General features: G+C 38.9%; 1 protein-coding gene across 1 annotated transcript in view; it reads left to right on the top strand.

The window, feature by feature from the left end:
* The window catches only part of LOC138172037 (protocadherin-15-like), a 2,287,527-nt gene that overhangs the window by 2,224,592 nt on the left and 45,902 nt on the right, over window positions 1-17,033 (top strand). The window contains exon 31 of the mRNA XM_069101643.1: window positions 16,313-16,489. Within this exon, the coding sequence (XP_068957744.1) occupies window positions 16,313-16,489 (177 nt within the window). The remainder of the gene's footprint in view (window positions 1-16,312; window positions 16,490-17,033) is intronic.

The raw sequence follows: 17,033 nt of genomic DNA, 5'->3' as shown, positions 1-17,033 counted from the left end.
GAGAGAGAGAGAGAGAGAGAGAGAGAGATTCACATGCTCATATATATATATATCCTTTTCAAAATGAGCAATGCCTATCAAAAATGGGTCAGCTATTCTACTATGGAAACATTGTAAGCACTGTATGACAAGATAAATTGTAGTGGAGAATTTAGGTCTTCCTCAGCCTCAGTTACTCACACAAATATTCTCTCAATCTACAAAAATAAAGGAAAAACCATGATTTTGGGTGACCTTCACTGATCTTTAAATTTGCATTTCCATTACAGGCCATTGTTATTGATTTACCCAGTGGAACTACTCTGTTTCCCTAAAGTGTTCCCACTTTGTTTCTATGTAATAAATGGGGCATTTTTAAAAGAACATTAAACAAAAACTTTGTATAAAAAATATTCAATCAACAACATGTAATTCTGATAAAGGAATTAGAAACTGCTTTGGGGAGAAAACCCAAGCCCAAGTATTCAAGGAGTATTCATCATAGGCATGTATAAGACCATGTGATTGGATGCCTCTTATAACCACTATACTTTGAAAGGAGAAATTGAGATCAAAGAAACATCAGTCTCCCCATGGCATTTAATCTTGTTCTACAATATTTAAGAAAACTAATACAGACATGTCCTGATGCTTCATCTTCCAGTGTGGTAAAGGACTAAGACTTTAGTCTTACTTCCTTGCAGCCTTTTTTTTTTTTGCCCTTAGACATAGACTCCCTTATTATTCACCCCTCCTCTTTATTCTACTCATGAGTGGAATCACAGAGTCATAAAATCTCAGAAACGAAAGAACCTCAAAGATCATTTTGTCCAGCACAGCTATGAATAGAAATTCCATTTTAAAATAGATTTCTAATGCTCATGTGGAAACTTCCCAGAAAAATTAAAAAGCTCTGCCTCCTGAAGCACCCATTACACTTTTGGGCAAGAGATCTGTAGCTTGGAAGTTTGCCTTGAATTAAACTAAGAACTACTTTTCCTTCTACTTCTGCCCTCTATGTTGTTGCCCCATTAACTGCACAGAATCATAAGGGATATGCCACTGTATTTCCATCCAGGGGAACCTGGGTTACAATCCCATCCTGATGCTTACTGGCTGTGTGACTCTAGATAAGTCACTTAAACACTCAACCTCTGTTTCCTAATATGTAAAATTAAGGACTTGTATGTGTTGGCCTCAGAGGCCCTTTCCAACTCAAAAGCTATGACCTATGATCCTCTGGGGCCAATTAGAAGACTAATCCCTCTTCAATACAAACACCTTTTAAGGCTTGAAGACAGCGGCCATGGCCTCCCAATGACTTCTCTCCTAACTAAACATCCCCCGGTTCCTTTAAACGGTCCTCCTATGAACCGAACTCTCACAGTCTCATCTATTTAACTGACCTTTCTAGAAAGGCAGTTAAAACACACGCAGCAAACAATCCCTTTTGGAATAAATTAAAAGCAGTCATTTCTTCACAATTTCTTTCAATTGTGAAATCTCTATTAGCTCCTACCTCCTAAACTTTAATTACCAAAAATTTTGCTGACCGCATAAGTGTGCTTGATGCAAAGACATATAGGGATTATCAAGACAGAAAAATGAGCAGCCCATTTCTCTCAACTAATGGACCATGGCCTCCCCTGTGGCACATCTAATTAATGATATCCTTTGCTATAATAAGTCTGTAATCAGTGTAACATAAATTAAAAGTCAACTGTAAACATTAAGCATTAGCCACACAGAAAATAATAAGATGTTAATGCTTTTTTTATTTCCCAAAATGTGCCTCTATTAGTGATTGGAGGGAAAAAATGGAATGGCCCCCCTCTTGATAATCTTGGTATTTTTGTGCTCATTCTGAGGGAGTTTATCTGATATTTTAGGAAATTTTTCATTTTTTTCTTTAGTATCATCCTCTCTTTTGGAGGAGATCTTGTTTTCTTCAAAGCACAAATAAAGTTACATTTCCTACAGAAGTTGTGTCCTGATCCTCCCCATCCCTGATGGAAATGCATCAAGTATTCTTGGGATTCGCTTTCTTGTATACATGTGGCCACAGACAGTAAGAAATAAATTCCCTGATGACCTGGATTATTTAGGGGTTTTGGTTTAAATCTCTGAATCCATAGCGTCCAACACAATACATTGCATTATGGGAGGTTCTTAATAAATATTTCTGGAATTAAAATGAATTAAATTGAATTAAGGATTGGGAAATGGCTTTAATCTTTTAAGGTCTAAGATATAGGGACAATAGGGACTGAGTCTGAATTGGCCCAATGAATTAAAGTACTTATGAAAACTCTAATGTAGTCCGATGTCTAATCAATACTTGTTTGGGTGATGCAAGAGGATATAAGTTCCTTGCGAATGAGAACCTTTTTCTTTTTTCTTTTTTTGGTTCTTTTTAAATGTGCATACCCGGGGCTCCACATGGTATTTGGTACATACTGTTTAATAAATGCTTCTGGATTTATTGATTGATTGTTATGAGTTCCTGGTGGAGAATTATCTTTAGTATTCCCCCAATTGAAATGCAGATCAGTTCACTGATGTCTGATCTGGGGAGTCTTGCATGCCCCTGGGAAATATGTTGGGATGCAGCTTTCTAGGCCTGCATTACTGGGCTGACTGAAGAGTTCAACTGTTTATTGCAAAGGCAGGTGACCCATGACTTTCACTCCCTGTGCTTTGATTCTGAAGGTGAAAATGCTCAGTGCAATAGGAATTTTCTGGCACTCATGCATGGGATGACATATTGCAAACAGATGAATAAGAGGCTGTAAGTGCTACGCTGGGTATCGATTTAAAACATGATGGGATGACCTTGAACGCCATTGTCATTATATCTCAAGGATCTCTGGCCTCATGATCGTGGAGAATCTCTGCCAATGCAGATCTCAACACTCACATGTCTTAGTAACAACAACAACGACAACATGTACATAGCACTGGGCAGCTGCAAAGTATTTACATATATCATTTCATTTGATTCTTACAACAAGCATGGAGGGGGATATTATTATCAACATCTTAAAAGTGGCCTGTTTTAAAAACATTAAGGGATTTTCCCCAGACTAAGAGACTGTAACAATCTGAAGCAAAATCTGAATTTAGTTCTTCCTGACCCCAATGCATCACTCTATCCACCTCAATACCTAGCTGCTTTTAAGTAGATTGATCTTCATGAGTTGGTATGACTGAAAACTGCATGCCTTGATAACCACCCAGTTTTGGATGATAAGGCGCTCTGACCATGACTAGGCCGGACCCCCAGAGTCCAGCATAATACTTTGTATGAAGTAGAGACATAAAGAAGTATTCACTAAATTAATTGAATGACAGGTACACTGCACAGCCCCAAGATATACTTGAAGACTGCTCATGTTGCTAGAGCCTCCTGAGATTTGGGCCCCCGAACAGAAGCCAGAAAATTCTGGAATACCCTTTACACCACAATTCAGAATGTAACTGCACTGGGCTGTGTATGTGTTAGAGGGCACAGATCGCACATGAATTAGGAACTTAGAAACAGCAGAGTCTGGCACCCAGTTAACAAAAATGATTAGTCATAGTAGTAAATTGTCAGGGCCTTGTTTCTTCCCTCTTTTTTTCTACTCCAGGATGAACTCCACGTTGGCCTAGCCTTACCCTTTCCCTCCAGACACTTCTCATGCTGATTGTCCTGTGGATGATTTGTGTTCCTTGCCATCAGGGGTCAAACTTTCAAGTTACTCCTGGGACCCAATTTTTGCATTGCTGTTATGAATAATCTCTAGCCAAACGCCTTCCTAGAAATGCATACAATTATACCAAGGAGCAGCAAGGTATAGTGGATAGAATGTTGGACTTGGCATCAAGAAAATTTTGGTTCAAATTCTGCCTCAGGCAGTTACTACCTGTGTAACTGTGTGTTAAGTATTTAATCTCTCTGAATCTCAGTATAAAATGAAAAGGTTGGATTCAATTGGTGCTAAGGTCCCTCCCAGGGTAGCTATAGATAGAATGCTGGGCCTGGAGTCAGGAAAACTCATTTTCCTAAGTTCAAATCTGGCCTCAGAGACTTTCCCAGTTTTGTGTTCCTGGGCAACTTACTTAACTCTGTTTGCCTCAGTTTCCTCATCTATAAAATGAAGAAGGAAATGCCAAAACACTTCAGTATCTTTCCAAGAAAACCCCAAATGGGGTCATAAAGAGTTGGACATGAATGAAAAACAAATAAACAAGACCCTTCTGACTCTAAATTTAAAATCATATGAATTGTAGATAATTAAAAGGAATAAAAACACTAATGTTGTCCTGCCAGTGGCTATGGTAGAGATCAGACCACTCTGCTATTGCCAAACAAAATAATTTCATTAGAAAGTACAGTCCTTTGTGTAAGACTCTAGCTATATCATAGAATTCATCATAAAAATTATCAGGTGACTCCTCTTGACTAGTTTCTGTGATTGCAAAAAATCATTGCCTGTATCTTTTGTAACTATGGTAAGCCCACAAACTCACCAAACCAAATTCTGAATGAGATACTTCCAATGGTCATGCTCTGGTCACCCAAAGAATTACAGAATTCCAGCATCTCCAATTTGGAAAGGATCTTTCACGCTACTCAAATAACTCCTAACTGCCTAAGAATCCCCATTACATCTCCACAAAGTGGTCATCGGGTCTAAATTTGAAGAACTTCAGTGAGAAATCCCTAGACAGCTGATCCAGTCGGCTGGTATACACAGGGCCTAACATATCTAGATTGTTTTATGACACAAACCAGTCAGTCAGTAAACATTTATTAAACATATACTATATTCCAGACAGTGTGCTAACTGTTGAGACATAAAGAATATTCAAAGGATGACCCATGCAATTGGTTTGTGGACAGTAATTTCCCTTACCAGGAGTAAGCTTCTAATAAAAAATGAATTCTTGTGGAGGAAAAAAATTTGGCAAAGACTAGCTAAATGTAGAACAACATTTGGGGGAGGGGTTTCAAGGAATGGTTACAATGGAACATTCTTACCAATCATGGAAAATTTCTGATGAATTTGGAGGAAATTATCTAGGAAAAACTTGACATGTTATGTGGTATATTGGTAGGGAGAGGGATCAAGATATTATAGTATCATAAAAAAGTGGAGAAGAGAAATTTTCAAGAAAACTAAGCAAGTGTGTCAAATAGTTCATAAAGTTTGACGTAAGTGATTGGGAGAAGATCAACGGATGGGAGATGAAGGCAATTTAACTCCTTCAGTTCAGTGACAAGCACTAAAGGGCTCCAGGATCCAAGAAATGAAGGATGTGGAGAGTGAGAGGGAAGAGAGGCAGGGCAGTGACAAAAATGAGGTACTCTTCCTTTCAAAGGTGTGGTGTAGAGAGAGGGAAATAGCACAATAGAGAAAGAGATATTGCAAGTCTGGAGAAAGGATGATTGAAAAGAGAAAGGAGAGTGAAGGAAAGGAAGGAAAGGAAAGATATTGTTGGGGAGGAAGAAATGTAAAGGGATATCACCTCAAATGATCCTGAGCTCACTAAAAGAGAAAGCAAGATAAATTGGTGTTTTATATTGAACTAAAGATTTACTGAAACCACAAACAATGTTGCTAATGCTTAGGGTGGGTGGAGTTACATATTTCTTCTTTCCAATTCAAATGAACCAAGCATACATCCTAAAGACAATCATTGTTTCAAACATCTCTTGATCTGAATGAAAAAAATATGAAAATAAGATAATAAGTTTAAGCCTAGAAAGAGCCTCAAAGATTACAGAGATGGGGAACCTGATTCTAATTTAATCCTTTCTTTTGAGAGATGAGGAGTCTAAGGCACAAAGTGTTGTGACTTTGCCAAGATCATTCAGGAAATCTTCATTTTACAGATAAAGAAACTTATGCTCAGAGGGATTTTTCCATGGCCATACAGCAAATAGATCACCAAGGTTCATAGGATTGTAGATTTAAGACTGAAAAGCACATTTGAAAAAGTTCTCAAATGATCATCAACCCAACCTCCTTATTTTACCCCAGAGAGGGTAAGTGATATGCCCTGAGTATGGGCACATGGGCAGCGAGTAGCCAATTTAGGGCTTGAAGCAGTGCTATTCCCACTACGTTATGCTTGTTTCTTGATTCTAAGTCCAATTATCTTTCTACTATATACCATGCTGACTTTCTCTGCAGAGAATACCAGGGAAGGATAGTTAGCAATCATTTTGTTTTGTTTTGTTTTTAGAGAAAAAGGTGATTTCACTATGGGGGCTATTACTCTAATTTCATTTAAATATGTCCACAACATTTCTATGTAATGGGCTTCAACTTGGCCAGCTTGACTGTCTCCTGGCAACTTGCATAATGTATAAAGAATTTATTTAAAGAACTTTATTAAAGAAATATAACAACCCATAACTAATCACAAAGTATCTATAACTCAAGGCTAAAATAAAATGTCTAAATTGGCATTTGTAACTTTTAAGAGATTTAAATGCAATTTACAGATAATCTCTGTTTTCTTATGAGAACTTGGATTTGGATTTATTGCTCATGGTAAAGGATGCCAGTCAACAAGCATTTATTAAGTGCTTGCTGCATTCAAGTCATTATGCTGGGGATACAATAAAGGGAAGGCACTGTCCTTGCCTTCCAAAAGCTCATATCCTAAAGGGGGAAACAGCAGCCAAAAAAACTATACAATTACAAGATATATAAAGAGTAAACTGGAGATATCTAAGAAGGAAGGTGATAGGATTGAGGTGGTCTGACAAAGAGCTCTTCTAAAAGGTTGGATTTGAACTGAGTCTTGAAAGAGGTCGAGGAAGCCATGAGCTAGCAGTGAGGAGAATTGGGGAGCAATTCTGATGCAGGACAGTTACAGACAACCTGGGGGAAGTGAAGATCTGTAAAAAAAAAACTTATAGGAAAGAAAATATTGACCTTTTGCTGCACAAGAATTTCCCCAGGAAAATTCAAAAATTAGTTAGTGAAAATGGAACAGGGTTATGGAAATAGACAGTTTGATGATTTGGCCACATTTCTGGGTCATGGAATGTGAGAACCAGAATCCATTTTTATTGGGACATACAAAAGACACTGAACCATAAAAAAGAGATATTAGAAAAATGAGTAGCCATAAGTGTTCTATAGGGTTTTGTCATTCAGCTGATCTAATGGAAGATCGTATGCCTTTGTACATCTTGATTTTTCCATATAAATGCCTTCTCCCAAACTGGGATTTATTCTCTCTTTTTCAATGCAAGCTAATGTTCCCAGAAGATAAATAAAACTGAATGTGTTGGCATTTAGGCAAAGAAAGGTAGAGAATGCACTTTTGCTTATGGTGCCCCCCCTTTCCTTCACCCACAGTTTGCAAAAATAAATGATTTTTAAAATAGAACTTTTACACGGGGATGGAAATTATTCTCTCATAGCATTGATTCATGACCTTCACATTTAGAATATGAATAAAGTAGCCTTTGAAAATGAATCAAAATTATCTATATTAAAAACTACATCAGGCTCTAAGGTAACATGCATTGGTATTGATGAATAGAGCTCTTAGTTTGTATATTGATAATAATTCCATTGCAGCTGAGCATTGCTCAGTATTGTGAGAACACAGATCTGATAGATACCCAAAGAACACTTTAATATTTCAGGAATTCAGGCATATTAATGGTTTTCAACAATTCTTTCAGGTTGTTGACCCTGCAGAAGTGCTCAACATGGCTAACAATTGTGGTACAATGAAAGCAATGCTGAATAGGGAGCGGAAAACCTGGGATTTGAATCCCCTTTCTATCACATGCCACCTTGAGACACTTCTCTTTGTCTCTCAGGGTCCCCATTTGCATGTATCCATGAATGAGTGAGTGAATGAGTGTGTGCGTGTGTGTGTGTGTGTGTGTGTGTGTGTGTGTTTAGACAGGGACTGAGACAACAAATAATAGCGAGCTAGAATAGGCCATAGAGGTTAGCTAAGTCAATGAGAAACCAAGGCCCAGAAAGGTTGAACCACTTGTTCAGAACCATACAAGTATTAAAAGATGATGCTGGGATGTAAACTCGGATTCTCTGACTCCATCCACTGACCACTGACTTATTACTAGTAAGAAAATGCAAGCCTTGCCTTATTTGAGGAGTTTGCTTTACAATTTCTAAGATTCTGTCAGTGACTACAAAGAAAAAAATACTAAACCATTGGGAAAAGGGGCATTGTAGACTAGAACCTGTGAGTTTTATTGGTACACATTTACAGTAAAAGAATGAGGACCACTGGGAATATCAAACATTTTTGGCATCCCAGGCTGAGTTTGATAGATTGCTTGGAAGTTCTGAGCTGCAAAGCAGGCTAAAGACAGTCAGGTGTCTGAACTAATTTGGGCACCAACATGGAAAACCTCAGCAGCAAGAGGCTAATATGTTGTCTAAGGAGGGGCAAACTGGCTCAAAGTGGAAATGGAGTAGGTCCAACTTCCATACCAATCATTATCAGAGTGTGGCCTTGAATGGTCGGTGCATGTCTAGCCTGAGGGTCATAGGGAGACCCCAGGCGCCACAGCCCCAAAAGAAGGGCCAATGATTAAAGAGCAAAGGGTTATTGTAATTTAGAACTTACTCATTGTTTCTTCCACCTCAGTTTCTCTCTCAGTGGGTCCAGCACAAATAAGCAGCAACAAGATTCAAGTCTCTTTCAACAGCACTATTGTGCCATCTGATATGAGAATTTCTCTGACTCCAGATGCCTCCTGGAGGTCTATCAGTAAAAACTCCATGGACACTTATTGAGGAGGGTGTGGTGGGAATTTTTTTTCCAGATATGGTTTAAGGTATATGGTCTCTTTCATTTCTGATTCTAGGATACTGACATGTTGAGAAAAACTGAGTAGTCTTTGACTGCTACTACTGGATATAGTGCCTATATCCAGACTTTGAAACACCCCAGTATTCAAAGGATATATAATATTATGATTCAGACATCATCCCCCCATCCCAGCAAATTTTGTCCAGCTCATGATGTGAACAAGAAGAAAATGGCCTAAAATGGTCTCTGGGCTTTAGGCTATATGTAGCCTAAACACAGCAAATAAAAATAAGATGATCTATGGAAGCTGCTTCACTTTGACTGAGGCATGACAAAAGTCCAGTGCATCTCTGACCTGCAATCCATTTCATTCAACTGCTTTGTTTAGATCATTGTTAAACTTCTAGTTTTCTTTTTCTTTTTTAATCATCTGTTTTGCAACTTGGCAAGCTATTACATTGTGTGCTCTTACCATGCACAGGAAAGTCCTTGATGCTAATGATAGAGGTCATCCTAAGTACAGGTTACATGATGGCGCTCCTCTGCTCAATAAACTCCCATGAATTCTTAATTCGTTCACAATAAAATACATATGTCTGTATCTGATATCCACAACCCTTTCTGACCTGGCTCCACCCTCCCATTCTAAGCTTATTACACCCCTTCACCAACCTTCTCTCTACTCTGTGTGTCCTTAAAGGTAACTATTTATGCATATCTCGTCTTCCTCATTAGAATATAAGTGATTCAAGGTCAAAGTCTTTTTCTTTGGATTCCCCAAAGCCACACACAGTACAATGCTTGCTCATAGTAGATCCTTAATGAAAGCCTTCATAAAAGCTCTGTATTCATATCCTGGCTCTATTAGTTCAATTAAACTCAACAATCATTTTAAAATACCTAATTGCAATGCACAGAGAGATGCTGAGTGCTGACCTCACCATCAGGAACACTTGGATTCAATTCTTGCTTCTGATACATACTTTGTTACCCTGGGGAGACCCCTTACCCTCTCAGTGTCCTAGGCAGCTCCTAATTCAGAGATCTAAAGCTCAAAGTTATCTCAGAGCCCTTCTCTTCCAACCCATTCATGTTCTAAATGAAAAAATGCAAGCCAAGGGAAGTTGAATGACTTCCTCAAGGTGTAAACATCAAAGGGGGCAGTGTGCCAGAGAAAGCTCTTACAGACTGGAGCTATCTGGGAAGATTTCTGTGCGAGCCGTTAGAGTTCTGAAATTGTCAAATGCTACAGATCAGGCCTTAATTTTTTTTTTTAATGCTTTATTAACTTCTGATTTACATCATCCGTTTCAGCCAGATTTTGAGTTACGAATTTTCTCCCCATTTCTCCCCCACCCACCACCCCAAAATAGCAGTCCCACAGGATATCCCCTCCTCCAATCTCCTCTCTACCACATTTTACCCTATACCCCTTTCCACTGGATCTCTATGCCTCAGTGCCTGCACATCCCATTTCCCAATTACATGTAAGATGTTATTAATAATATATATATATATATGCACACACACACACACACACACACATATATATACATATTTGAATATTTGATTTCAAAACTTTCAATTCCAGATTCATTTCCCTCCTTCCCCATCACTCACCCCTACTGGGAAGATACTCAGTTCAGTATAGGTTGCACATGTGTGGCTAATGCAAAACAATAACATAGTAGATACATTGTAAAAGACTGAGGACACTTCCCTCCCTCCCATCCCACCTCCCACCCACTCTATTCTCCACTTTGATCCCGTCTATTTTCAAAAGTGAGTGCTTCCAACCTCCCTCCCCCCCAGCCTACCCTCCCTTCTATCATCCCCCCTCTCATTCCCTTCCCCCCTATTCTCCTGGAGGGTGAGATACCCTATTTAGTGTGTATTTCACTCCCTCCTCAAGCCAAATTCAATGGGAATAAGGTTGACCCATTCCCTTTTGTCTTCCTATTCTTCCCCTCCATTGTAACCATTTTCCCTTGCCTCTTCTGAATGAGATAGTTTACCCCAATCTGTCTCTCCCCATCTCCTCTCATTATATTCCTCTCACCTCTTAATTTCACCTTTTAAGTATCATTCCTGCCTTTTAAATTGGTCCTGTGCCCTCTATCTATGTAAACCTGTAAACATATATACACACATTCACATATGTATTCACATGCCCATATACCCTCATATATAGACAAATATATATATATATATACATATATATATATATATATATATTTCTAATCCCTTCAACTACTGAGAAAAGTTTCATAAGTTACAATTATTGTTTTTCCATGTAGGAATGTTAATAGTTCAACTTTGATAAGTTCCTTATGATTTCTTTTCCCTGTTTACCTTCTCATGCTTCCCTTGCTTCTTGTATCTGAATGTCAAATTTTCTATTCAACTCTGGTTTTTTCAGCAAGAATGCTTGAAAGTCCTCTATTCCACTGCATGACCATATTTTCCCCTGAAACATGATACCCAGTTTTGCTGGGTAGGTGACTCTTGGTTTTAATCCCAGCTCCTTTGCCTTCCAGAATATCATATTCCAAGCCCTTCGTGAGAAGCTGCCAGAGCCTGGGTTATCCTGTTTTTGTTTCCACAATATTCAAATTGTTTCTTCCTGGCTGCTTATAATATTCTCTCCTTAATCTGGGAATTCTGGAACCTGGCTATAATATTCCTAGGAGCTTTCTTTTTGGGATCTTTTTCAGGAGGTGATCGGTGGATTCTTTCAACCTCTATTTTACCCTCTGGTACTAAAACATCAGGGAAGTTTTCTTTGAGAACTTCCTGGAGGATGATTTCTAGGTTCTTACTTTGGTCATGGCTTTCAGGTAGTCCAATAATTTTTAAATTATCTCTCCTGGATCTATTTTCCAGGTCAGTGGTTTTTCCCATGAGATATTTCACATTGCCTTCTATTCTTTCATTTGTTTGGATCTGTTTAGCAGAATCTTGATTTCTCATAAAGTCATTAGCTTCCATTTACTACAATCTAATTCTGAAGCAATGATTCTCCTCATTGAGCTTTTGAGATTCTTTCTCCATCAGGCAAATTCGTCTTTTTAAGGCATTCTTCTCCTCATTGCCTTTTTGGGCCTCTTTGCCATTTGAGTCAGTCTGTTTTTTAAGGTATTATTTTCCTCAGTCAGGCTGTTGACTCTCATTTCATAATTTTCTTGCATTGTTCTCATTTCTCTTCCTAATTTTTCCTCCACTTCTCTTATCTGCTTCTTAAGGTCCTCTATGGCCTGTAACCAGCTTGTATTTTCCTTTGAAGCTTTTGGTGCAGGAGTTCTGACCTCACTGTTTTCCTCCGATTCCATGTTTTGCTCCTTCTTGTCCCCAAAATAGGAGTGTAATGTTGGAATGTTCTGTCTACTTTGTTTCCTTTGCCTGCTCATTTTGCCACTCAATTACTTGACTTATGGGCTTTTTGCCACAGTAGGACTCTGCCACCAGACAGGGGAGCTTTTATCCCAAATGCTGGGTTTTCCTCAGCTGCTGGTGGTATTAGATGGGTGCCCTCTCTGAGGTCTCCACAGGCTCTGACAAGCTGGACACACACCCCAGGACCTCCACCCTAGACTGCAATCCAGATCCAAGCAGGTTAAAGCAAGAGTGATTACCCCTCAGACTGGTGCTTGGTCCCCCTACACTCTGCAGGCCAGGAGCTGAAGCTGCCACGTGGCACTGTCTGGCTGTGCAGGCATCTCAGTGGCTTCTTACCCCAAGGGCAAAAGCCATGCACTCCCCCTTACTGGTCCCAAAGTCCAGACTGTACTGACCTCTCACTTTGTCCTTTGTGTCTATGCGTTGATAAATCTGGAAACCGCAACAGCTGTCGCTGATCTAAAGTCCATCTGGCAGGCGGCTGGTCAGGCCCGCCCTGGGGCTCGGTCCGTGGGCCTGGGCTCAGCTCCCAGAGCGCTGTGCTGGATTCCTGTCGGCCTGCAGGGCTGTCCTCAGCGGGAGGTTAGCTTCTCTGTGTCATTTTGTGGGTTCTGCAGCTCCAAAGTTTGTTTAGAGTCCCCTTTATACATGGATTGGGGAGGGTGGAAACCGGAGCCCCAGGAAGGTCGTGCTTCTACTCCACCATCTTGGCTCCGCCCCCCCCCCCCATCAGGCCTTAATTTGCTATTTCATTGATTCCTAGACTCAAGAAAGTAAAGGAGAAAATGTTAACACAGATTAAACTTAAAAGTGTGCCATGCCTTTTCATAGAACTGCTTGTTAAACATGGATCAGCACACCCCTGTTTGAACCCAGATCCATCAGTTTCAGGGCTAGGGTTCTTTCCAATGCACCATGTTAAATCTCTAGAACTGTAAGTTCAAAAGCCAGAACTACTCTGCATTACCATGGAGAATTTCCTCCCTGGCAATTTACAACAATTAAATCATAAATCAGTTGTGTAAGACACTGGGAATTAGGGAGTAGACCTGGAATCTCATTAGCCTTTAAAATTCCCAATGAGAACACTTGTTCCAACAATGCAGATTAGCAAATTTTTGTTTTGTTTTGCTTTATTGCAAGTTATGATCTGATCTTAGAGAGTCGTACTACTCAGTAAAATCCAGTAACTTCCTATTTCCTCCAGGATCAAATACAAAATACTCTGGCTTTCAAGGCCTTTCCTAACCCACCCTTCAAGCCCTTCCAGTCTTCTTACACTCCATCCCCCTCCATGTGCTCTTCAATCAAGTGACACTTGACGCCTGGCTCTTGCACAAGCAAGACATAATCATTCCAGCCCTTGACTCAGTGCACATTCTTATTCTCTGCCTGTCTCCCATGTCTGGAATGCTCTCCCTCATATATTCTAACTATTGACCTCTCCGGTTTCATTTAAATTTCAATGAAAATTCCATCTTTTACTGGAAACTTTCACCAACACTTCATAAGGTTAATGCCTTCTGCTAATTTTCTATTTATCCTGATTAGGGCTGGTTTTGTATTTGTTTGTTTACATGTATTCTCCCCCACTAGACTTTAAGCCCTATGACTGTATGACCTGTCCTTTGCCACTGTCTATACTTCCAACACTTAGCACAGAGCCTGCCATATCATAGGCATTTAAATGTTGATTGAAATGATTTTTCCATGGTCACATCACTAGTATATGTCATAGAAAACCCTTGTACCTCAGGTTTCCCAGCTCTAAGACTGGCCTTCAAGTAACTATGCCATTCTGCTTGTCAGATTTAAATGGAATTTACGATATAGAAGTACATTTGTGTGGTATTAAGTGTCATGTAGTCAGACAAGTAAGAAATTTCTTCTAAGTGAATTGGAAGTTTCAATGGAGCCAGGCCTTAAGCATGCATAGGCTACCAACATGTAGAGGTAGGACTAGTAGACAGAGATAAATCTTGAGAACAGGAAGTAACATCATTGGTTAATCTCATATAGTTTGGCAAGTGATTTGTCCTTTGTGGCATTTTCTACTTGAAAGGAAACTTATAGAGATTTTTTGATACTGAAGTTGAACACTTAAGAAAGGTTTAAAATACAACAAGGCAGAGACAATGTTGATTTGTGGTTTTCTAAGTGAATTATATGTCAAGAAGACATGAATTCAAGTCCTTCTTCCTTCCTCCTACATATACGATGTGACCCTGGGCAAGTCACTCTCTCAGTGACCCAGGCAGTTCTCCTAGTACAGAAATCTAACTAATAATTATCTGATTTTTATCACTTTGAGATAATCTAATTCAGAATCATAATTTTACCCTTGAGAAAACTGAGTCGTTATGTAGGTTGCTATAGGTCATTAGCAGCAAAGTAAGGACTAGTGTCTGTCTCTTGACTACAGATAGACCCAAGAGCAAATAAGCTGCCAGACCCAGTTTGGTTCCAGAAATAAAATACTTCACGATTTTTCCTCAGCCAGCTCCATGGATTGGGTCTTTGTTAAATAATTTACATTTCAAAAATAAGCATTCAGTTGGTCCATTTGGCAAGTAAGTTGAAGAAAATACAATATTCCTCTCTAACCCCTGATTTGTCCAGTTGCATCCTGCAAAATCCACGCTTTGGCTCTTTTGTTTCTTTTTGCTTTTTCACACCATGCTCAAGTCTAGAGAATGTATTCCTTTAGACTCTTGAGTCTTACTGCATTGCATTTTACTGTCAAGCTGTAGATAACTCAGTCTTGGACCCAATTCAAGGTTGAAAAATAAGATCCTTCATTAAAATTCAGAAGCATCATGATGGAGTGAATGCAAGGCTAGCAATGAAAGCAGGATACCTGAATTCAAGTCACACTGTTCAAACACCATAGCTATGTGACCCTGGGCAAATCATTAGCTTCTCAGATCTCTAAGATAGCAATGTCAAACTCAAATAGAAATGGATCCCTGAGGATCACATAATTGACTTAGAAAACCACAAATTGACATTATCTCTACTGTATTTTTAGACATTTCCCAAATGCTTTGTAATCAACTTCCTGCTTAGCTGGTCCCATTGGATGCATGTTTGAAACCTCTGCTCTAGACAATTTTTGAAGACTTTAATTTGCAGCAAATGGGCCTTACTACATTGAGAGAGGGAGTTTCCTCTCCCAGGAATTCACTAAACAAATCACATCACAGGAATAGCCCTGTTGAAATTCTTACCTATCCAGTGGTTTCATACTGTGGACACCAACATAGCATCATAGTGTGTCCTTGATTAATAAATCTTCACATGTCTTATTCCTTACATTAATTTTTTTCTGAATAAAACATAATATAATATTTGATGCTATAATACTTTGTGGCAATCACAAAGGGAAAGGAAATGTTATATTTAACAAAGTGATGATATAATTGCAGTAATTACAATGAACTTCTACCTGGGACTGTACTTTATTTACTTACAATGTAAGGTTTTTGATGTTGTCCAGAGGATGACATATTGCTTTACTGTTGTTATTATTTTTATCACCATCACTATTATTTTTGCTGTTATTTTGCTGTTGTAGTTTGTGCCTCTTTCTTTCATACTACCTGTTGCCTTCATCTGTGTTACTTTTGAAACTGGTATGTGGCATTTTATAAGGGCTCCTATTTCTTCTCATGACACCCTTAGGAAGAACAGGTATTCTATTTCATGGGATCCAGTGTCTTGGCATGGATCCCATAAGTCATGGGCCAAGGAATTTATCATCCTCCTCCCCCATGAAGAAAAGTAGAACCAAAGAGCTCTGTGCCTCCATGACTTCTATAAATTGTTGACAGTTTTATTTGTAAAACACATTTGGCATTTCCCATGGGCCATTTAAAACTTAAATGGTATCATAAATTCCAAAAGCTCAGACATAAACAGGATATGGTTGATGACCTCCTTCTATATTATTATGCTTCTGTGACCCCTGGGACAAGTCACTGTTTAGGAAATGTGGAGAGTTTTTGAAAAGTGATAAGATTTAGCTAACAGGAACACAAAGCTACATATCACTATATTGGGGCCTATTTCCTATACTTTTAAGTCAATCTCTCCATTCAACAATTCTTAAGAAACTGCTTTTGCTTCCTCTTTCAATGGATAGGATTTTGGATCGCTATGTGCAAGATCAGATTCCTGGTGCCAAAGTTGTGGTGGAATCCATTGGAGCCCGGCGGTTTGGAGAAGCCTATTCTCAAGAAGACTATACCAAGTCTGACCTGGTTGTCTATGCAATTGACCCCCAAACCAACAGAGCAATCAGCAGGAATGAACTTTTTAAGTAAGTACTTGAAACATATCTTCAGTATTTACTCAAATCAATTGATGAAACTATCAATGAGATGTTCTCCTCCAGCAATGATAATCTTTCTCCATCCTTTGTGATCCTTGCCCAGGTGAATCCCATTAGTTCACCCTAGGTTGTTCATCCAACATGATGGACACTTTTCTTACTTTTGCTTTACAAATATATGCATGGAGTCACACAAGATGTCTGTGTGAGATCTCTCACTCTCACTCCATGAAAACCCATCTTTTCTTTTTTATTCATGCAACTTCAAAGATATCAGTTATTACACTTCTTTTCAGTACTTCCTTGTTCCTAATGTGTTGCACTATACTCACATCCTTGTAACAAACTGTCAATTAAAGTTCTTTGCCTCTACATGCCATGTATTTTTACAGTTCCATCAAAGTATCATCCATATTGATTGCTAGAGATAAAAAGGATCTTATATAGCAATGCTTCATGTATTTTATATAAGCTATTGTTTGTTTAACCTCAATGAATATTTCCAAGTTTATAGAATTAAGTCAGTTAACCA

The sequence above is a fragment of the Petaurus breviceps genome, unplaced genomic scaffold (assembly GCF_028583685.1).
Source record: "Petaurus breviceps papuanus isolate PSGF00001 unplaced genomic scaffold, PetGlider_PUasm1.0 490, whole genome shotgun sequence".
Classification (NCBI taxonomy): Eukaryota; Metazoa; Chordata; class Mammalia; order Diprotodontia; family Petauridae; genus Petaurus; species Petaurus breviceps.
The sequence above is the reverse complement of the archived record's forward strand: the minus strand, read 5'-3'. Positions and strand labels throughout refer to the sequence as shown.